Source organism: Halichoerus grypus, chromosome 7 (genome assembly GCF_964656455.1).
Source record: "Halichoerus grypus chromosome 7, mHalGry1.hap1.1, whole genome shotgun sequence".
Taxonomy (NCBI): Eukaryota; Metazoa; Chordata; class Mammalia; order Carnivora; family Phocidae; genus Halichoerus; species Halichoerus grypus.
In genome coordinates this window covers 30,376,725-30,398,383 of record NC_135718.1, presented here as the reverse complement: position 1 = coordinate 30,398,383, position 21,659 = coordinate 30,376,725, and the positions used below count along the sequence as shown (strand labels likewise).

The window sequence follows — 21,659 nt, the reverse complement described above, 5'->3', positions numbered from 1 at the left end:
GCATAGGATAGGATGTGGACAGATATACAGAAATAGCTACAACACAAGTCTTCTAATAAGTGAGGGGTTATGAACAAGTCTGCCTAATAAGTGCTAATAAATGAGTGGTTGAGAAATAAATACCACAAAGATTTTGAAGTGGGAGATGATGTCTGGCTGGAGTAATCAGGAAACACTTGGGGGGCAGGCAGTGAGCACTCAAGCTGGGCCTTGAATCTGAGGTCTAACTTTGACGAGATGGAGCTAGTGAAAGGAACTGGGAAGGAAAGCACTCAGGGAACAGCAAATCCAGGCAGCCGCCTGCCACTAAAGGTCCAGGAGGGGACTGGTAAGAATAAGGGCTGGGCCAGGTAGTGGCAACCTTTGAATGCTAGGATGAAAAGTCTTTAACCCTGGGGCGCCTGGATGGCTCAGTCAGTTAAGCGTCTGACTCTTTGTTTTGGCTCAGGTCATGATCTCGGGGTCCTGGGATCGGGGCTCCGCGCTCAGTGTAGAGTCTGTTTGTCTCTCTCCCTCTGCCCCTCCCCCTACTCTCTCTGGAATAAATAAAATCTTTTTTTTTTTTGATTATTTATTTATTTATTTGACAGAGAGATAGAGCCAGAGAGCACAAGTGGGGGGAGAAGGGGAATGGCAGAGGGAGAAGCAGGCGCCCCAAAATAAAATCTTAAAAAAAAAGGAAGCACCTGGGTGGCTCAGTTGTTCAAGCATCTGCCTTCAGCCCAAGTCATGATCCCAGAGTCCTAGGATAGGGCCGCATCAGGCTCCCTGCTCAGCAGGAAACCTGTTTCTCCTTCCCCCTCAGCCTGCCACTCCACCTGCTTCTGCGCACTCTCTGTCAAATAAAATTTTTAAAAAAACTTTAACCCTTAGCCTACAGGGTCATTTCTCTTCCGTCATTTGTACCTTTACATCTGACACCTACTTTCTTCAGGAACTCCAATGCAAAGGTACAAAACAAAGTTGGTCATAGCTGCCTGTGATTACAGGGTGTTCCTTCTGCATTTACAATTTGTAGGACAGGCTGCTGCTGTGAGTGGCTGAATAGAAAGCTGGTCCCTTTAGTGCTAACAAAACTAGACTCAGGCTGGATTAGAAAGCACATCTTATTCTGGGAATGCTTCAAAATTCCGTCAGCCTTCAAAATCTTAACTAGGGCTGTCATCTCAGATTGAGAATATCAATTTAATCCTTCTCAAATTCGCTTTCATTATATGACTTCCTTGCTCAAGGATCTATAATGATTTCTATTACCTACAATAGGTCATTCAAATCCCTCTGCCTGGAATCCAAGGTTATGCATAATCCAACCCCACCAAACCTTTTCAACTTTATGTTACTACCAACCCCCTTTCCTAGTCAGGAGGGCTAAATTACAACAGGGCTAGTGTTACAGTCTTAGTTGAGCTGAGTTAAATTTAAACTAGACAATAGTTTAGGCCATTTTTTTCAGGCATAAAAAATATAAATTTTACAAAGGTATTTATAAGAACTTGGCCGTCCTTATCCATGCTATCTTCTCCTGTGTTTTGAATTTGAAAAATCCAAAATTACTGTGTTCATAATGTATAAATGTGAAAGAATAGTTACAAATGGCACTGCTGTAACAGCAGGGGGTAGGCATATGCATTTTTCAAAATCAGTGAACATTACACTTAAGATTGTACACTTCATTGAATATAAATTGTACACCAAAATAAACTATAAACAAACTCTAGTTAATAATAGGCCTACCAAAGTATTTAGGAGGACGTGTACTGATATCTGCAATTTAAATAGATGGAAAGATACCCGATAAAGCAAGTTATATTAAAATGTTAATAAAAAAATAAATAAATAAAATGTTAATGGTAGTTTAGGTGGTGTGTGCGGGTGTGCCTGTTATGAAATTCTCTGCTGTATGTTTGAAATTTTTCATAATAAAACATTGGGGAAAATGGCATTGATAACATACTATACTTTATAAAGCTGTAAAAAGTTAAAATTTGGAGGAATGACAGCAACAGGCTTTTGCTCTTTGATGCTTCCTTGCCACCTTGCACATACCCCATATAGCCCCTTTTAAAAAGGTGTGGTAATACTATCTGTTTGCATGGTTGTCTTTCCCACCACAGTATAAGTTCCTGGTGGGCACAGATCTAGCCTAATCTGTATTTATATTCCCATTGCTTTGTATCCTGTTTGGAGAATAACATGTGTTCAATAATGGTGGGATGACTGAATAAAAGTGGAACTGCTAAGGACCAAAGTATTATACTTTCTCACAGATTCACCTTATCCATTCCTCACATATTCTAAAATATGTTAGGGGCACCTAGGTGGCTCAGTCGTTAAGCGTCTGCCTTCTGCTCAGGTCATGATCCCAGGGTCCTGGGATGAGCAACCATATCGGGCTCCCTGCTCAGCGGGAAGCCTGCTTCTCCCTCCCCCACCCCCCCTGCTTGTGTTCCCTCTCTCGCTGTGTCTCTCTCTGTGTCAAATAAATAAATAAAATTAAAAATAAATAAATAAATATGTTCAATTTTCAAGAGAAATGTCTTTTACTTTTTCCCAAGCACGCCAAATTCCCAAAAATAGACAAAGCTCATTTGTATTGACGAGGTAATTTGGTATTCTATTACTTAAGTCTGAAGGCCTCCTAACACCCAACGTTTTATTTTTTTTTTTCCCTAAAAGAGTGAAGTCTCTGACTCCCAAGGAAATCTGGAATTTGTTTTATTCAAATTTTGATTAAGCTGATCTTAGATAAGAGATCCCTGAACTGGTCAAAAGCAGGAAACTGGAGATCTGGGGAAAAGATAAAAACAAACACCACATAAAAAAGTCATGAAGCAAATTAATCAAGAACTTAACCAAGAAACGGAGGGAAAGCCTTAAGGAGCATACCGGAACATCTCAAACTAACCCCCCCCGCCCCCGGCTTCTCCCCTCCTCTCTCCTATGACAGCCAGTCAGAGATCGCGCCGCTCGGCCACTCCCAACATGCCACGCGACTAGAGCCGAGGCCGCCGAAGATGCTACTTCTCACGTCAACCTCCGCCAAACAACGTGGTTTAGCGGCGGGAGTACCAGATTTTGGACTGGAGGATCTGGGTCTGAGCCCCAGCTGCCCCCCTCTGCCTTATGTGCGAGTCTCTTGCCCTCTCCGGGCTTCAGTTTCCTCATCTGTGACTCGGTAATGATTCTCTAACCCCAGCTGGAGCACAGAGTGACTATCTACTAAGATGAGGGGCATAAAGGCGCTTTAAGGAAGATGCAAGCGACTCTCAATTTGTTACGGCTCTTAAGCACGCAGTGCTCACAACCAGCCCCAGACCAATCTCTCAAAGTCACCGCTGTCCCTCACTCCTTTCCCGCCCGGCGGCCGTACTGAGGCCGCTCCCTCTTGTCGACCCCATGCGGAAGCCGCGCGGCGCCGTCTGCCGTACCTGCAGCCACTTGGTCAGCGGGGCCCTCCTGCTGACCCATGACGAAGTCGTGCACGAGGCCCCACAGTGCGCCCGTAGGCGCCACCGCCTCCAGAGCGGCGGCGGCGGCCATGACGCGAACCAGAGACCGTGGGAGGGGAAGTGGGCGGTGGCACGGGACGGGCCTCTAAGCGCACGCGCCTCCTGAGCCAATTGCCTGGCGAAGGTTAAAGAGGCGGGGCGCTCACTGGATCACGTGCCTGCCGGCTCCTGGGAGGGATGGGACGGTCCCTCCCTGAGGGGCGGGGCTTGGAGTCGGGGCGGTGGCGCGGGCAAGGAAGGCGGCTGCGGGGCACGCAGCCGGGGGCCATTGAGGGCGAATAATTCCCGGCCCGGCTCCCGGGTAGACGGGTGGCGGGGCGGACACCTGGCTGGGTGGGGCCAAGGGGCGGTACACACCCTGGGGGAAGCCAATGAGAAAATCAGGCCCGGCCCGAGGGGGCGGTGCCGTCGGTCACATGCGCACCTGGGGCGGGCGGTGGCGGAGGCGCGGGCACCCCGAGCCGGCGGCAGGGAGCGGGGCCGGGCTGGGGCGGGGTTAGGCAGGTGAGTGACAGGCTCCGGGGGGCCGGCCCCAGCTGGGAGCCCCGGGCGAGCAGGGAGTAGCTGCGAAGGTGCCCGCCCCCTCTCTCCGCCCCTCCCGCGGAGCTGGTCTCCGGCCGGGCACCGTCGCGGGCCCCCCTGGCCCGGCCACCTGGGACTGTGCTGGGGAATCGGCCACCTCCCTCACTCCCCTCGCCCGCAAAGTTTGTGGCGAAGCCGGCGCCCGGGCAGAGCGCGCCCCCGGGGGGAGATCGAGGAGCGCCCGATGCGGGGAGGCAGGAGCCGTTGACCCGGGACGTCGCCGTCCGGGGCAGAAGCGCGGAGCAGCCGACAAGCCCGCCGCCTCCGGTGCATGGGGCCCGGCTGAAGAGCCAGCATGGGCAACTGCGTGGGGAGACAGCGCCGGGAGAGGCCGGCCGCCCCGGGACACCCCCGCAAGCGAGCAGGTAACGACGAGGAAGGGAGCAGGGCCACGGGCGCCTCGCCAGTTGTCCCCCTCCTCGCCCGAGCGCTGGGCTTCCCAAGCGACCTCCCACGGCTCCTGGCGCCTGGGTTTCCCAGATGGCTGCTCCGGAGCCAGACAGGAGCCCGCTCTCCAGCCCTGGTGGCCGGGGGAGCCGAGTTGGGGCAACTGCGAGCGCTGACCCGGCTGCGAGCCCAGCTCGCTCCAACTGGGAAGCTCCGAGTGGGGGTGGGGGTGGGGGCAGGAAATGTTTGCAGACCGCAGTGGGGCCGGCTGAGGGGAGGGGGGCCCGGGATGGGGGCGCCGCTGGCCTGGCAGCCGGGTCGGGGTCGGAGGCTGGCCCGTCGGGGCACGGCGCGAGCGGCCAGTCGTCCCCAGAACTCGGAGCGAGCGAAAACTGTCGCTCTCCCAGAGACTGCCTGTGTCATTATCGGGCTGCAGATCCTGTCAGCCGGAATCCAACTGGCAAAAGCAGCGCAGGACTCTGGGAAAGAAATCTTTATTTTTCCCGCAGGGCTTTTTAGAGCCTCCCGGCTGTCTGGAGTCTAGAAAAGGTGGGGTGTGGAGTGGGAATCGCGCTCGGGTTTGTTGGGATCCTTCCCAGCCTTGGGGATGGGATCTGCTCCCTGGTGATCCGCGAGGGCCGGGCAGCGCCTTCTTACTTTCTTGGTACACTCCTATACTGGCGCTTCGCCCTGGGAAGAGGTCTGGCGTTCATTTCCCCGGGTCTTGTACTCACTTCCTTCTCTGAGGGTGTTGCAAGGACCTTCTGAGAATGATAAAAAGCGTATACTTTAGAGTTGAAAGGGACCTTCAAAACTTGTCTGGAGTCTAGATAGACCTAACTCCTCCTGTCTGTGTAGAAGCCCAGATCCAGAGAGGTTGAACAACTTGCCCAAAGCCACACAGCTAGTTAGTAGTGCAGCTGGGGCTAGAGAGCAGTCTCCTCTTCCACCCAATTGCTACCGATCCCTTTATGTATGAGGAGCCACAGGCATAGTTGTTAATGAAGTGGAAACTAGTTGGAATTTCCTGTGTCCTTTGACACCGAAGGTGTGTTGCTTGGGTTGTGGAAACCGGGAAGGAAGATGAGGGGAAATGTGGGGGAAGCAGAGAAGGATGTCTGTGTGCTGGACAGGATGACTTGTGGAAGAAGAAACATGTTTTTCTGGAGGTGGAGGGACGAGGTAAATTTAACATTGACTGGCCATTCTGACTGAGGAAAGTTGATTCTCAAACCCAAGGGCTTTTTTTCTTTCATTCATTCATTTATTCAATGAATATTTATTATTTATGTGCTCAGTCCACATGATTGATTTTGTAGCATTTTTCACTGGTGACAACCCTCTCATACTTGAAACTATACCCCCTTCCCTTCTCCAAGTTAGATTATCCTGGTTTTTTTTTTTTTCCTCTGATCACTGCTGCTCACTATCACATCACCTCCTAGGTGTGGACACACCCATGGTTCAGTTTGACCTTTTTTTTTTTTTCCTCTCTCATACGCCCTCGCAGAGAAATTATACTCAGTCCCACAACTCTGTCCCCTGGGAAGACCCGTATACTGTATCTTCAACTATTACCTGTCAGACTCCAGACTCGTATTAGTAAATGCCCACTGGACACGCTGATGTAGTTATCCTTAGATTCAACACTTCTAAAACCAAGCTCTTCATCTCTCCCCTCAGCCAGCTTCCCTTACTCTTCCATTCTTGCAGCTGCCTGACTTCGTACTTTGGAGATGTCTCTCTGCTGACTTTCTCTGCCTCCCAGCCACTCAGCCACTGGGATCTGCTGGTTCTTCCTTGGGAAGTTGTACAAACCTGCCCCTTCCACTCTGCTTCACTCTCTAGTCATCTCAAGTCCAACCCACCTCCCAGGCTGAAGGTAGTTCCCCACCAAAGGCAAGTTCATCTTCAGCCATTCATCCGATGCCTGCACACTGTGCCCTGCCTCCAGAAGATGTTTGTTAAATTAACCTGTTTTGAACTCTGTAATTCTATGTTTAGGATTTTTTTTATTTTTTATTTTACAGAAAGTACTTTTTAAAGTAAATTCTATACCCAGCGTGAGGCTCGAACTCATAACTGCAAGATCAATAGTTGCATGCTCTACTGACTGAGCCAGCCACGTTCCCCTGTTTAGAAATCTTTTCGCACCTCTCCACTTCTGTAAGAACTTTAACTTTCAAGGCTGTTCAATTTGGTCTAGTCCTTTTAAGGCGTTATTTCTTTCTCTTCCCTGAATTAAGGCCACCAGTGTTTGCTCATTGCCATTTCCCCATTCTTATCAAGAGCCTTTCTTCAAGGTTCGCCTCAAATCCTGTATCTTTCTAGAAGCACCTCGCCTGACAATTCTAACTCCCCCCTTCTGAGAACTCCTGTAGACACATTATGCCACTTACTTAACAATTATCCACTCCATATTATTAGTCATTTCTTTGATGTTTATAGTCTTGTATCAGCAACTATCCTGCAAGCCTTGAAGACCTGGGTTCTGTCTTATCCCTGTGTGTCTGTCTCTCAAACTCGCTCATATAGCTATACACATACACACACAATGCTCATGTACACACACACACTCAGCACTTAATCACAATGACTTGTACAGAGGAAACACTCAATATTTGTTGATTTTAGAATGTTAACCTGACTATATCCTAGCATCTGAATTTTTCATGTAAACATTTTACTGAAGTATATATCTGCATTTTTTTACCTGCTAGTGTATCATTTTTTCAATTCTGTAGGCCCCCCCATGAATAGCTTTATTCATAAAGTCCAAAGCCAAGGGGAACTCTGTAGGATGACAAGTTTGGTATGAGGGAAGGAATCCTTCTTAACTTCACAGCGTGCACCTGGCATTCCTGTAACATCTGCAGCTTACCCTTTGACAAAGACATAGTTTGATGTTGTAACACTAATGCCTAAAACTCCCTAGCTACCTTGGTAACTCTTGCCTTTCCTTTGCCACTGGTGTAATGGGAAGAAACCATCAATAGAGAGCTAGAACCTGAGTTCTAGTCCCAGGCCTATAGCTGGGTGATCCTGGGCAAGTCCTAAAACCTCTCTCGGGTCACACTTTCAGTATCTCAGAAAGGGACCAGGTTGTACAAGATCACCAGAGCTGTTTTATCATCTCATCTTCACAGAGACAACTGTTCAAAACTGCAAAGTTATTGAGTTGAAATCTTATGCCTTGTTATGTCACCCTTTGGCCTTAGTTCTGTCTTCCTAGTCACTTGGCAGGTAAAGCAGAGACATGATGCCCATTGGTCAGGCCATCTTGCTTTAGCTAGAAGGTTTGTGATTATCATTCTTTTTTATTTTTTAACTGTTATTCGTAATGCATCCCCAGAAGGATTGTGTTTCCCCTTCACGTGCCAGGTGGTCCTTACATGCTTCAGAGAATACTTGGGGATTTATCATGTGGGGGGCTCCCACCACCTGGCACATATACCCTGAGTAGATCAGTATCTCCACCCCTGCTGTGGATAAGGCAGCCCCTCCCCCAGCCACCCCAGGGAGAAGGCGAGGTGGTAGAACAGGCAAGCCTCTGGCGTAGCTCCACCCGTTGAGAATGTGGCAGGGCTGAAACCCAAATATCTGACTCTGTGATGTGCCAGGCGTATCCACTTACGTTCTGGAATCTCAAGCCCGGTGTGGACAGACCCAGGGCCCTGTTTTGAGCTGGTTGGGCTTGGCGCTGTGGTTGCAAGAGAGTCTGCTTCTCATGGTGTGGGCTGCTGTGGCTATTCTTGAGGGAGTAATTGGGCAACTTCTCCATTTGCCCAGTAAATATTTACTGAGTGCCAGGTATCTTGCTGGCTGTGAAAAGACATGGTCCTTGGCCACATGGAGCTTACAGTTTAGGGGTGGGGGGAGATAATAGACATATTCATGCAAATTACGTGTGATCATACATGAAAATCCTGTATGATAATACATACAATTATGTTTTGCTATACAGCTGGTGACTCCCACATTTATAATTTCAGCCCATCCTCTTCAGCTCTAGCCTTGTACGTTCTGCTGGTACTCACCACATTTGACGTCTAAAGGGCTTCTCAGTTTAGCATGTCCAAAACGAAAGGAACCCGCACCCCCCACCCCTGCTCCTCCCAAAGTCTTCCCGTCTGTTAATGGTGATTTCGTCCTTCCAGTTGCCCAGGCCCCCAAAACTCTAGTCATCCCTGACAACTCCCCTTTCTCTCAATCCCACATCCATTTAATCAATAGATCCTATTGGCTTTGCCCTAAATATATCCAGAACTAAGTCCATCATCTTCACTGCTTTAGCCCTGGTCTCAGCTGCGATGGGCGTCGTACCTGACCTTCCTGCTTCCTCACTTGTCTCCCAATGGACTGTTTTCATCACAGCAGCCGGAGTGATGCTGCAAACTGGAAGTCAGATTTTGTTACTCCTTTGTTCCCCCTCTCATCCAGAGTCCTTTTGTTGGCCTACAAGACATGATATGATTTCACCAGCTTACCTTTAAGCTGTCTGGTGCTCTTCGTCCCCTGTTCCACCCCCTGATACCTGAATGGGTCCCTCCCTCCCCCTCCTCCTCCACATCCCCTCAAACATTCCTCCTCAGTCAAGCCCTCCCAGGCCATCCTTTGAAAACTGGGTCCCCTTCCCTATACTCCTTGCTGTCAGCATTATCTACCCCCTTCCCCGTTTAATTTTCCTCCATGGCAGTTACCATCCTCTGGCATTGCGGCCTCCCCTACTGCGTGTGCGGTCAGAGACTTTTGTTTGCTCCCTGATACATAGAGCAGTGCCTCGCATACAGTAGGTGCTTAATAAGTCTTTGTTGGATGAAGCTACTGTGTCTAACAGAGTTGGGAAGGTCTATAGGAAAGCAGGAATGAGCAGACCCGATTGCTCTCCCATGTGCAGTGAGTGTTAGGGCACGCATCTAAGTAAGGGGACTTAAGCTGCAACTTCACAGTGCTTTACTGTTCCTGAGACTGGCGTCTCTCTCACCCCAGGCCTGGGTCAGGTCTCAGATACCTGGGATAGAATTCCCTCCGGTTTGGGAGCCTCTTACTAGGAGACCCCGGGCTATAGCAGCAGAGCAAAGTCAAGCCCCCTATTAGGGTCCTAACCGGGCAATGGCACTTTCTTGACATTTTATGTCATTTAATGCATCTGAGAGGGGACCCCTCTCCCAGATACACATGGTATTTGTAGTCATGGAGATGGGGTGGTCTAACAGACTGGGAAGCAGGAAGGTGGATGCTGTGGATTTCAGGCCTCTCTCTACCGAGCAACTTGCTGAGGAATTTTTAGAATCATAGCATTTTAGAGCTGAAAGGAACTTAAAGTTTTCTTTAACCTCTTTTTCTTTTCCAGCTATTAAAAAGAGAATAAAGGTATATCTACTCCCTGCCGAGTTCACAGAAATGTGGTGCAACCTATATAAAACCTGCATGGGCTCCTTTAAGTTTTGAGTGTGTTGGGGTCAAGACATTATAGGGAAGTGCTCAAGGTCAAGTGTATTCAAAAGGGAAGAGGTCTAGTCTCTCTGCCCCTTTCTTGAGTGGTCATCTTGGGCAAGTCATTTGTTTTGTGCTCGGTTGATCCTCTATTTTAAAAAAGATAATATTTCCAGCTTACTTCAGAAAGATGTTATGGGGATAAAATAAACTAACACTGTTTTTAAAATTACTTTCATGACTGCGTGGTCGCTCACATGTGAGGTCCCAACCCAGATCCTCATCTGGCACTGATGGGAAATAAGGCCTTGGTTCTCTGCTTCTTCTTAATTGTGTGTGTGACTTTCATCTATCTGAGCCTCAGTTTCCCGGTTCGTACAATGGGATGACTGCTACCGCGCCCGCCTCCCAGAGAGGTTTTAAGAATCAAGTGAGATCCTGGATAAAAGGAGATTTTGTGAACTCATAAAGTTTCTATTACCCTAGCCACAGGATTTTTACACACAAAAACCATAGCCAGTGATTTTCCCCACCAGATCATTGAAGCTTACTCTTTTTTTTAAAGAGCAAAACTATAAAAGAAGTGTTTAAAAACTATTTTTGGTTGGGAATCTTTCTGAAACGGATGATATGCTTCTAAGCAAAGTATACTGAGCATGAATAACTTCCTCTTTGCGACTCAGGGATATTGAGTTCAGACCTGTATGTACAAAGCACCTGCTTGGTGGAGGTGGGGACCACAAAAGCTTCTTTCTGTCAAAAGCCTTTATTTCTGAAAGAAGTGGGGTGAACTGGTGGCAAACAGAAGGAAATTGCTGAGGGAGAGCCCGTTCCACAGTGGCCTGCCTCAGGGTCCCGAGCAGCATCGGGGTGGGGAGGCTCTTGATTCCTGTTCTGGGCTCTGAATGAGAACGGCGTCCTGTCTGATCAGTAACTGTGCTTATGACAGTGTGAGGCCTCTGGGCTTCTGAGACTGCAGGGCACTGGGCCCCAAACTAAATGGTGTCCGGCTGCTGTGCTTTTCGGGGTTCACGTTTCCACCTATGATCTGTCTTCTCCCTGGTAGCAGTCACTTCTTTTTTTCCTTTCCCCACTTAAAGAAAATGTGCTTAGATATACATAATACATACTCAGGTATATAGTTCTATACAGTAAGTACAATCACACTGCTGTGTAGCCATCACCACCATCCATCTCTACAACTTTTTCATCCTCCGCAGCGGAAACTCTGTCCCCATTAAACACAGACTCCTCATCCTTCCCTCCCCCAGCCCCTGGCAGCCGCCATTTTGCTTCCTGTCTCTATGAATCTGACCACTCTGAGGCACCTCATGTAAGTGGAATGAAGCAATATTTGAACGTTTGTGTTAGGCTTATTTCACTTAGCGTAATAGCTTCAGTGTTGTTCCATGATGTAGCATGTGTCAGAATTCCCTCTTTAAGGCTGAATAACTTTCCATTGTATGTCTATACCACATTTTGTTCATTCATCTGTCAGTGGACACTTGGGCTGCTTCCACCTTTTGGCTATTGTGAATAATGCTCCTGTGAACATGGGTGTACAAATCTGTTTGGGTGCCTGCTTTCAGTTCTTTTGTGTATATATCCAGAAGCGGAATTGCTGGATCATATGTTCACTCTAGGTGTAATTTTTTGAGGAATTGCCCTACTGTTTTCCTCAGCGGCCATACCATTGTACATTCGCCCCCAGCAATGGACAAGGGTCCCAGTTTCTTCACATCCTCACCAATAATGCTTGTTATTTTCTGGTTTTTGTTTTGTTTTGTTTGTTTTTTTAAAAAGATTTTATTTATTTATTTGAGTGAGAGAAAGAACAAGAACACAAGCAAGGGAAGGGGCAGAGGGAGAGGGAGAAGCAGACTCCCCACTGAGCAGGGAGCCCAACGCGAGGCCCAATCCCAGGACCCCGAGGTCATGACCTGAGCTGAAGGCAGACGCTTAACCAACTGAGCCACCCAGGCGCCCCTGCTTGTTTTTGATAATAGCCATCCTATTGGGGGTGAAGTGATACCTGATCATAGTGGTCACTTCTTGACATTCCATCTTCGGGGCTCAGATAGCAGCCCCTCCCATTTCCTGGGGAAACAGACGGCTGGGATTGTTAGAATAGCACCTAGGGCAAAAGTAGATGAGCTCATAGTGAAGCCTGAGGGGCCCTCCAGGGAGGGAAGCACAGGAGCTTGGGTGGGTGGATTCTGTGACATCTTGTCTGGTCAGTCAGAATTTGGCTTGCTTCTGGGTTTCTAATTAGGTGGTCGATGGCTGGGATGGATGGAGGGATGGATGGATGGGGCTTCCAATTAAGTGAAGCAGGTCTGTGTTGTTATAATTCATCTGGCTCCCAGAAAATGTTAGCACTGTCTTACTTGGGGTGAGCACCAATTTTTTTTTTTTAGCCCCCTTTTGCATGTGAGAGATGTAGGACAGTGGTGCAGAGGGGAGGATGTAGGGTTGAGTAAAAGGTAGGGAGTGATGGTGACATGGTGACATGGTGAATTTGCTGCACAAAGCCATGTGCTTCTCTCTGTCGGGGACAAGATCTCCCTGCTTACTGAGCTCACAGGGAAGAGAGACCGAGCTCAGTGTGCATCCGTACCTCTGACCATCCCCAGCCCCTCAACTCCTGTCACTCATTGTCAGGAAAGGGGCTGGAGCATCTTCTGCTGGGTATGGGGTAGGGGGATGAGGATGGCTCCTCATTTGTACCTGTCTTCTCAGGGAGGCTGGCACCAGAGTCCAACCTAGGCAGCCAGCCAGTCACCAAGCAGCCTAGATCTTAGAGGACTCAGAGTTTTGTTGTTTTTAGGGCTGGAAGAGATACACTTGGCAGCAGCTCACCTTTGCTTGGTGTTTCCCGTGTGCCAGGAGCATCACGTGCAGTATCTTGGCTAATCCTCACAACCATCCTATGGGTGGACACTGTTATCACCTTTTTACAGATGAAGAAATTGAGCCCTAGAAAGGTAACGTCTCCTGCCTAAGGCCGTGCAGGTTGTAAACAGCCAAGCCAGGACTGGAACCCAAGCGGTCTGATCTCAGAGCCTGAGCTTTTGGCTCTTGTATAGTTTATCTTCACTGGGCAGGAGGAAGAGAACACATGGTTTTTGTATTTAAAGTGAGTTTATTAGCATCTTTAGGCACCTTGCTAGGCCCCTTCAGGCAATCATCTCATTTGATTGTATTCATTTTACCTATGGGAACATTTCTACCCATTTTAGGTATGGGAAAGCTGATGGTCAGGAAAGTAAATTGATTGCTGGGGGTCCTGAGGCTGAGGAGAGGCAGTGCTAGACCTCAGGTTAAGTAGTTTGATTCAAATTCTAGTGCTCAGAGCTCATTCTCTTGTGCTGCCTTCCCCCACCTCCATGAAAAGGAGCCTGAAGTCTGCTATAAAGCCTGCAGAGCTCCAAGGACTGTAGCCACTCTGCTCCCTTCTCTTTGCTGTTCCCTCCTCCTTTAATTTCCCAGCCCCAAACTACAGCCTATACACCCTGGAGCCACATGAGTCCATTGTCCTGGAACAAGTGCTTGGCACTTAGTAGATGCTCAATAAATTTTTGTTGAACGTTGTTTGAGGGTTGTGTGCTGGAAGCAGTAGAATCTCAGCCAAGATTGCATTCCTAAAGAGAAATACAAGTAGAATGCAAATACCATTGTTTCCTCCTTCTTCTCCCAGAATGAACTTCTACTTTCCAACTCCCAGATGCCAGAGACTTGAAGAAAAGAATGCCCCGGCTCTTCAGACTTTGAATTAGTCCCAAATTCCCAAGGGAAAAAGAGGCATCGGAGTCCTGTTAGCAAAGTGCTTGCTGGATCAGGTGTCACCCTTTGTAATTAATAAGACTAATGATTTCTTGCTTTGTTCAGCATTTTGCAGTTTTTAAAGTGTTTTCACAAGTATTATACATGATTTGTTCCCCCACAGCCATCCTCTTAGGTAGGCAGGGCAGAGATCATTTTTCCCATTTTATGTGTGAGGACACTGAGATTTAGTGAGGTTGCTAAGCTGCCCAAGATTATTGACAAGTAAGTGGTAGAGAGGTAGAAGCCATGGGAGGCGATGGCTCCACTACTTTCTTCCTGTGGTGAGAAAGCCTCAGGTCAAAGTCTCGGTTTCCACATCTGTAAATGGGGACAAGAGTGGGGTCATTTAGGGTAGTCAAGGGCTCCATCACACAAGTGGTGATGTGTGTGAAGTGATGAGCACTGTGCCCACACCCAGCAAATGGCAGTGAGTTGTTAATGGCAATAACCAAAACCAAGTTCATGGTTACTTTGGGGACTTGTATTCTATTAACTCTTGGTCAGCCCAGAGTGTTGGGAAGAGCAGAATGTAGCCTCCCCTGGCCCCACCTCGGAAATCTGCTCCGGGCCACTCTCTGGCCCTTCCCCTAGAGTCAGAGTGTATAGCAAGGGCTGACCATGAATTTCTCTCTTTTTTTTTTTAAGATTTCTTTATTTTACAGAGAGAGAGAGAGAGCGCGCGCACGCACACACAGATGCATGCACACGAGTGGGGGGATGGGCAGAGGGAGAGAATCCCAAGCAGACTCCCTGCTAAGCAGGGAGCCATCTCATAACCCTGAGACTGTGACCTGAGCCGAAAACCAAGAGTTGGCTGTTTAACTGACTGAGCCACCCAGGTGCCCCCTGACCATGAATTTCTTTTGATTTGCAAAATCTAGGATCTTCTGAACAGGACATTTATAAGATACCATTTTTCTTTTGGTAGCAGATAATTAGGACAATATGACAAGTATTTTGTTCATTTAATATCCATTTAATTTTATAATTCCAACTCTTCCGATTCATTAACGATGTAACCTTGGGCAAGTTATTTTGGATTTTTGGGCCTCACTTTCCTCATCTGTAAAATGAAGATAACAGTACCTACTCTGTGGAGTTGTCAGGAGGATTAAATGAGTTAATGCACATAACATCCTTCGAATGGTACCTGGGACATATTAAAATACTCAGTAAATGGCAGTTACTATTATCACCATGCTTGGCACTATAAGCCGGCTGTCCCCAACCTTCCTCTTCCCCCCGCCCCAAGTTGAGATGCAAGGCCAGTGAGGTTCCTACGCAAGACCTAGCTTCCGCGGTATACCCTGGTTATCTACCATTCTTGTAATTCCACTCATTTATTCAGGAAAGCAAATCGGAAGCAAGTTGCGCAAGAGTGATATTATTATAGAGATAGCCTTGAATCTAGCTTCATTTTTAAAAATGTGAAGCTTTCACAAAAACTTGAGAACTCTTGTTAGTTACAAATCTCTTGCCTCCACCCCTGCCACCCATCCCTCCACCCTCCCACCCCCCCACATGCTCTGGCTGATTCCAGCAACACCCAGTGGCTGCTTTTCTGGGCTGTCTCAAAACAGATACAAACATTTCTTGCTTGGTAGGTCAAGGCTGGGGAGTGCCCTCAGTGTGCTGTGGCTCATTTTCGCCTTGGCAGAACATCTCTGGGTCCACTGGGGCTTCCTTCCTGGAGCCCAGCACATTTCTCTAATACGTGCTGTCAACTGCAGACACCTCCTTCGTGAACTTTTTTGGAAAGTGATCAACATCCACAGCAGAGCCACTTTTCTGCACTTGATACACAGGCCCCTGCAACTCGATTAAAAAAAACAGTTGTTTTATAGTTATTATATACTATTCTTTATTAAGCACCAACTGTGTGGCAGGCACCGCCATAGGTACTTAACATACGTCTCATCTAGTCTCCCTGATAATTCACTGGGAGGTTGTCCTCATTTTAGGGGAGAGGCTCAGTGATATTAACTGTTGTGTGTGGGGTCACACGGTGGGCAATGGAAGATTTTGGATTCCAGACCACTGTTTTAGATTCCCAGCTCAGCGTGCCTCCCATGCGGTACCTAGCTCATTGTCAATTTCAGCCAAGGGCTCACTGGGCCCTAAACAGGTATAGCTGGTTTATTGACGTCATTGCCACCCATGAGTAGCAAATAGTCTGCTTCTGCCAGTTCTTACACTACACATCCTGAATGTGCCAGAAAGTGCACTTCATGGGACAGCCAAACCTTCATGCGTTTGTCCCCCCTGCCCCCTCTCCCCTGCCCCATGCAGTGTCTGCGAAACAGACCACACTGTCCTCTGTAAGATAGGATATCACACATGGCATTGATTTATTTACTTAGCGAAAGTACCGTGTTCCCCCAAAATAGACTGTCACGTGGCATGGGCGTTTTCGTTTCTCAAGACCTCACATCACTGACTCAGTACCATTTATTATCATTATTGAAATCAGTACCATTTATTAACCTACCATGCATGCATTCAGTATCCTACCAGGTCTTTGACACCAACATCTTCCATTTTCACATCAGCCTTGTAAGGTAGGCATAATTACCTCAATTTTCCAGAGGAGGAAACTGAGGCTCAGGGAGGTTAAGACCCTTGCCCACGAAAGTGGAGGAACTGTTATTTGAATCCTAGTAGTTGTATCCCAGGGACCTATACCTTAAGCACTATGGGAAACTGCCTCCAGATAGTCAGTACTTGTCCCAGGCCCTGGGTTAGGTGCCAGGCACAGCCGGAAAAGTTGGTTCCTTTCCTCAAGAAGCTCAAGGTGTGATGGACTCAATAATACTGGAGCTTCTGCGATTGGGTTCCCTTTTTTCCAAACTTGTTTCCTTCTGGCCACACCCGAGTGGGAAGATCCGTAACACACAGTGCCAAGGGTCCACGGGGAGCTGGTGATGCTCTGCACAGCGGGGTTTATGTCCCAGATGTCTCTTTGTCCTTCTTCCCTCTCTGCTGTCACATCAGGTTCACGGAACCAAGCTCACCTGGGCCTTGCCAGTGTGTTATTCCTGTGTGTGGCCTGGCCCAGGACTGGCTGCAGAGGAGAAGGGAGGCCTTACTTGGCTGGGAACTTACTGCTACTATGGCTTTTTATAAGGCCCCAAATGATTTTTTTTAAAACATTCACATGGTGCATACAATGTTATCTGGGCCCTCTCCCTGAGGAACAGGATGGGCAGTCTTTGGAGTCAATGGGCAAAAGGAGAGCTACACTGGGCCCCTTCATCTGCAGCTGACCCCTCCTGTTTGAAGCTGAGCCTAGCTCTGTCCTCTGTAACATGTGTCCCATGGAAGATCCAGGGCCTGGATGTCTGGTTTATTGCTGACCATCAAGTACTTTTACTGCAGCCTTAGGCAGAGGTGCTCAGCCTGCCACTTTTGACTGCACCACCCCTTGGGCATTTGTCTATGCCAGGGGCCCTGGCCCATAGGAAGTGTCTAAGGAGAGATTTCAGCCTACTGGCCCTGTTCTCCATAATCCAGTGCTATTTTAGGTATGGATGGATAGGGACCTCTTCTATAGGCTGGGTCTGGGGCCTCTCAGTTTTAGAGATGAAATGATCTCTTTTTCAAAAGCTGTGGGGTTGGTAGACATGCTCAGAATCTTTCCTTCCTTTTAGGAGAAGAGAATTGGCACTGATAAGGAATTCGGCTGGAGGAACTGGTTCAGGGAGGCCAAGCCACTGGTCTGTGGTCTATCCTGCGCAGTCAGAGGTGGGGCTGGTATCATACCCAGGAAATCTGATTCCGTTTCTCATGTCTTTTTCTTTCCATCTTGCTTCACACCTGTGTACACATTGTACATATATGTCTCATCGTCCATGACAGCTTCTGGTCAGTCTCGGGAGGCAGCAAAGACAAATTAAGATACGGTACCATTTTAAGCAAGACATACAGTGTAGACACGCAGAGACAAAGGCAATGTGTAGACACTTTAGAAAGAGTTGAGATGGGATAGGGCAGTTATTAAGGGCAAGTGAGGAGAGTTATAGAAGGGTTAGTGATTTGAGTAAGGAGTGCAGGTTGGAGAGAAGCAAGTAATGGGATTTGCCTTATTGTGGAAGTTGTGTTTATGTAAAAAGTGTGAACAACACCAGAAAGCCCACAGAAGAAAATCTGCACACTCCCACCACCCTGTGAGAGTCCCCATTCCCATTTGGTGTTCATCCTTGCTTGCTTTTGTATTTATTTTAGGCAGCAGAATCAAATGGGCTGTGTACCTCAAGGTTAGGGAAGGTCTCGAATAGTGAACGGGGAGTTTAGATCAGAGGAGGCCTCTGCTGGTCCCCGCACGTGGGGTGCAGATGAATGACGGGGTTCGGGTGCCCGCCATCTGTGAGCAGGCGGGACGGAAGCCTCCGACGAAGCAGGGGCTCCCCCCACCCCAGACTTGGGACTTAGTTTCATCACCCACTGCACAGGAGTCTCCTGTTTGTTCCTGGGGGTCAAGGGAAAGAATTTCTCCTGAGTTGTCTGGAAAGCTTGCTCCCCGCCCTCCCCCCCCCCCCCCAGGCCACAGACTCCTCTTTTTCCTATTTATCATCCAGTTTCTTCAGCAGAGCTCTCTTCTCTGGAGTTGGGGATGCGTAGCCAGTTTTGCCACACCACAAAGCCTTGCTGCTGCGTGAGGTCATTTCAGGGGAGAAACTATATATAGCGGAGGACTAGCATCAGGACAGCTCCATACTGTTCAGGCTGCTTCGTATTGCCCTTCCTCCCATGTAGCCAGGGTGACCTCAGACTCCGCGCCAGCTAGTAGGCACCACGTTGTGTCTTTAGTGCTCCCTCCGTGTTCCCTGGCCAGTGCTCAACCACACAGGACCAAGTGCTGGCCCTCCTCAAGCCCAAGAGCCTTTAAGGGAGCAGCCTTGAGAGAGGGGCAATGGGAAGAGTCCAGGGGCCAGAGTTCCCTCCCAGCTCTGCCTCTTGGTGCTCAGCTTGGTATATATAACAGATAGGTGCTACGCTGGTTGACGCCAGGGAGACTGGGACTCCAAGAGGTTCCACTGAAGTCGTGGGGTCCTGCAGAGCACACAGTTTGAAAACCACTGTATGTCTTGCTTAAAATGGTACCTCTGGGGTTTCTTCCACAGGTCTGACCTTGTGATGGTCTCTGGCATGAATGAGCCATCAGTAGGGGTGCAAACTTTGTGACCTCTTGGAGATTTTGATGGTTATCAGGGGTGGACTGGGGTGTGGTAGAGGGACAGAAATCTCAGGTACAGTTGTTTCCAGTGGGGCAGATGGGGTTAGCACAGAGTTTGTGGATCCAGTCTGACTTGCTGGGCTGCACTGCCGTAGGCTGTTTCTCTGGCCTGCTCCCACCTGCCTTTCCTTTCAGTGATGGTTTGTCCCAAAGAAGAGATAAAAATGAGGTTATAATGCACTTCAGGCAAGGAAAGTGCACTTAATTTAAGTTGCCTGGGGCTGAGTTTCACATTTTATATGTGGAGTATTTGTAGAGCACCGAGGTGCCTTTGGCGGAAATCAGAAAGCCAGGATCTGGAGCCAGTTTTCCTTCATTCAGCAAGTTTGTTTGTCGAGCACCTACTTTGTGTTCCTGGAGAAGCATAAGGGAGATCCCAGCTGTGTTAGGACCCCTTGATTGCGAGTAACAGAAACCAGCGGAATCTAGCTTAAACAAAAAAGTTGATTTATTGTAGGGTTTCGGGGGGGCAGTGCTCAGGACCCCACAGCAGGATTGCTGCCTAGCCCTAAGCAGGAATTGAAAAAAACCTCTTTAGGATCTTTTCCCCTCAACTCCATGTCTCTTTGGGCTTCCTCTCTCCACAGCCCATGCAGCCTCAAGTGTTCCTGTAACAGTCCCAGCCATACTCAGAGGGACTCAGCTATCCCAGCCCTAAGTCCAGATTCCCAGGGGAGCATGTCCAATTGGCCCAGCTTGGTCCACTGAGCTCCAGCCGGGGGATGGGGGTCACATGTGACAAAACCTGTCTGGGAGGGGCCATTCCTGACCCCTTGTAGACTCGAGGCAGCTCCAGAAGGGGGGAATTTTTTTTTTTTTAGATTGTTATTTTCATTTTTAATATTTTTCATTCAGTACTACAATCTACATATATGTACCTTCCATTTGCAAGTCACTGTATAAAATGAATATATAGCATTCTTTTTTTTTATGTTCAGTTAGCCACTGAATAGTACATAATTAGTTTTTGATGTAGTGTTCAATGATTCATTAGTTAAGTATAAAAAGTATAACACCCAGTGCTCATCACAGCACATGCCCTCCTCAATACCCATCACCCTGTTACCCCCTCCCCCCACCCTCCTCCCCTCTGAAACCCCCAGATTGTTTCTCGGGGTCCATAGTCTCTCATGGTTCATCTCCCTCTCTGATTTCCCTCCCTTCCCCTACGGTCCTCCGTGCTATTGCTTATGTTCCACATATGAGTGAAACCATTTGATAATTGTCTTTCTCTGCTTGACTTACTTCGCTTAACATAATCCGACGAGGAGAACTGAGCTGCATCCATAGCTCTGAAGCTGTCGGTTCTTTGAGGCCTTGGTGAGGAGCTCTGTTCCAGGGAGGGAAGCAGGCGTATGTGGAACACCTACTAGCCATCCAGGAGACAAGCAAAGAGGTGACCCTTGGCGGAGGCTGCTTGTTGCCGAGTATATGGCTCCTCCAGTTGGGGCTGTCAGGAGGGGACAGGGCTCCCCAGGCTGGTATGGACAGACACACAGAGCAGAGGCCCCTCCAGGTTAGCTCAGGGAGAAAGGGTTTGCTGGCAGGATCACGACAAGGCAGCTGGCCTCAAGGGAGCTGGGACTGGAGAGCAGTCAGGAATGGAGGCGGCTCTGTCTTTTGGGGGCTGGTGGCCTCTCTGCTTTCATCTGAGCATCTGCTCTTGGCTTCCCTCTCTGTAGACCCAGCCTTCTCCTCTTACTCATCTGCCTGTTCCATGACTGAGCACACCAATGCTGAGTTCTGGCAGCCTGTGGATTTGCTTCTCTGGGTCACGGGGCCACCCAGGTATAGGCCACAGGTGCAGGGCCTGATCACACAGGATTTGAGCCTGCCCCTTTCAGGGCTTTGGGTGGGATGGGCATTAAGAAACAGTCTCCTGCAGTCAGGGGACGCTTATGGACACTGGAGAGTGGAGCCTCGAAGATGGAAGAGAGGAGGGGCTTGGCAAGGCAGACCAGCCTAAGCTCAAGTCAAGATGCAGGGAGGGGCTGGGGCAGGTGTGTGCTTCGGGGAGGGGGCCGCAAGAGGTAAGGCCTGAGAGGCCCCTTCGAAGCCGAGCCGTGGGGCGGGGTGTGGAGGTGATGGGGAGCCCCTGAGAATGCGTGACCAGAGGGATGGCGGGGTCTTGAGAGGGTACTCTACTCTGGACTCAAAGGCTGAAGAGGATGGGTAGGGAAGGGATGCGGCAGGACAGAAAACAGAAGCCAACTAGGTGGCTGGCAGTGCTCAGGCAGGAGGGGAAGGGTTTGCACTGGCATGTTGGCAGTGGAAGTGCCAGGGATACGGAAGCCCCTTTGAAGAAAGAGCTTATGGGGGACAGGTTGGCTGAAGCAGAGGGAGGGCCCAAGAGGCGCAGGCAGGGGGTGGGGGCATTGGGGAGGGCAAGCTCTTTGAAGGAGAGGTTGTTAGCCTTATGCATCAACACTGCTGCAGTGCTTATTGTTTAGGTTGGGAGAACTGAGGATATTTAAAGCAGAAAGGGAAGTCCCAGGGTAGAGGAGGAGACTTCTGGAGAATGGGTCCCAGGCCCACCAGCTCTGCTTCTCAGGAACTAAGACCATGCCCACGTTGCCTCAGCTTCCTCATCTTCAAAATGGGAACAGTATCTGCCCAGGCCCCTCCTAGTTTTGTAGGGAAGGTCAAAGGTTACATACATGACCATGCTTTGTGCTCAGGAAAGGCTC

General features: G+C 48.9%; 2 protein-coding genes across 5 annotated transcripts in view; one reads left to right on the top strand and one right to left on the bottom strand.

Moving 5' to 3' along the window:
• MMS19 (MMS19 cytosolic iron-sulfur assembly component) overlaps positions 1 to 3,585 on the bottom strand; it is a 32,962-nt gene extending 29,377 nt beyond the window's left edge. For all 4 annotated transcript variants that reach the window (XM_036111538.2, XM_036111540.2, XM_078077286.1 and 1 more), the window contains exon 1: positions 3,429 to 3,585. In XM_036111538.2, coding sequence (XP_035967431.1) covers positions 3,429 to 3,540 — 112 coding nt within the window. In that variant the 5' untranslated portion in view covers positions 3,541 to 3,585. The remainder of the gene's footprint in view (positions 1 to 3,428) is intronic.
• A 426-nt stretch (positions 3,586 to 4,011) lies between these two features.
• The window catches only part of UBTD1 (ubiquitin domain containing 1), a 54,545-nt gene continuing 36,897 nt past the window's right edge, over positions 4,012 to 21,659 (top strand). Inside the window, exon 1 of the mRNA XM_036111571.2 lies at positions 4,012 to 4,456. Within this exon, the coding sequence (XP_035967464.1) occupies positions 4,387 to 4,456 (70 nt within the window). The 5' untranslated portion in view covers positions 4,012 to 4,386. The remainder of the gene's footprint in view (positions 4,457 to 21,659) is intronic.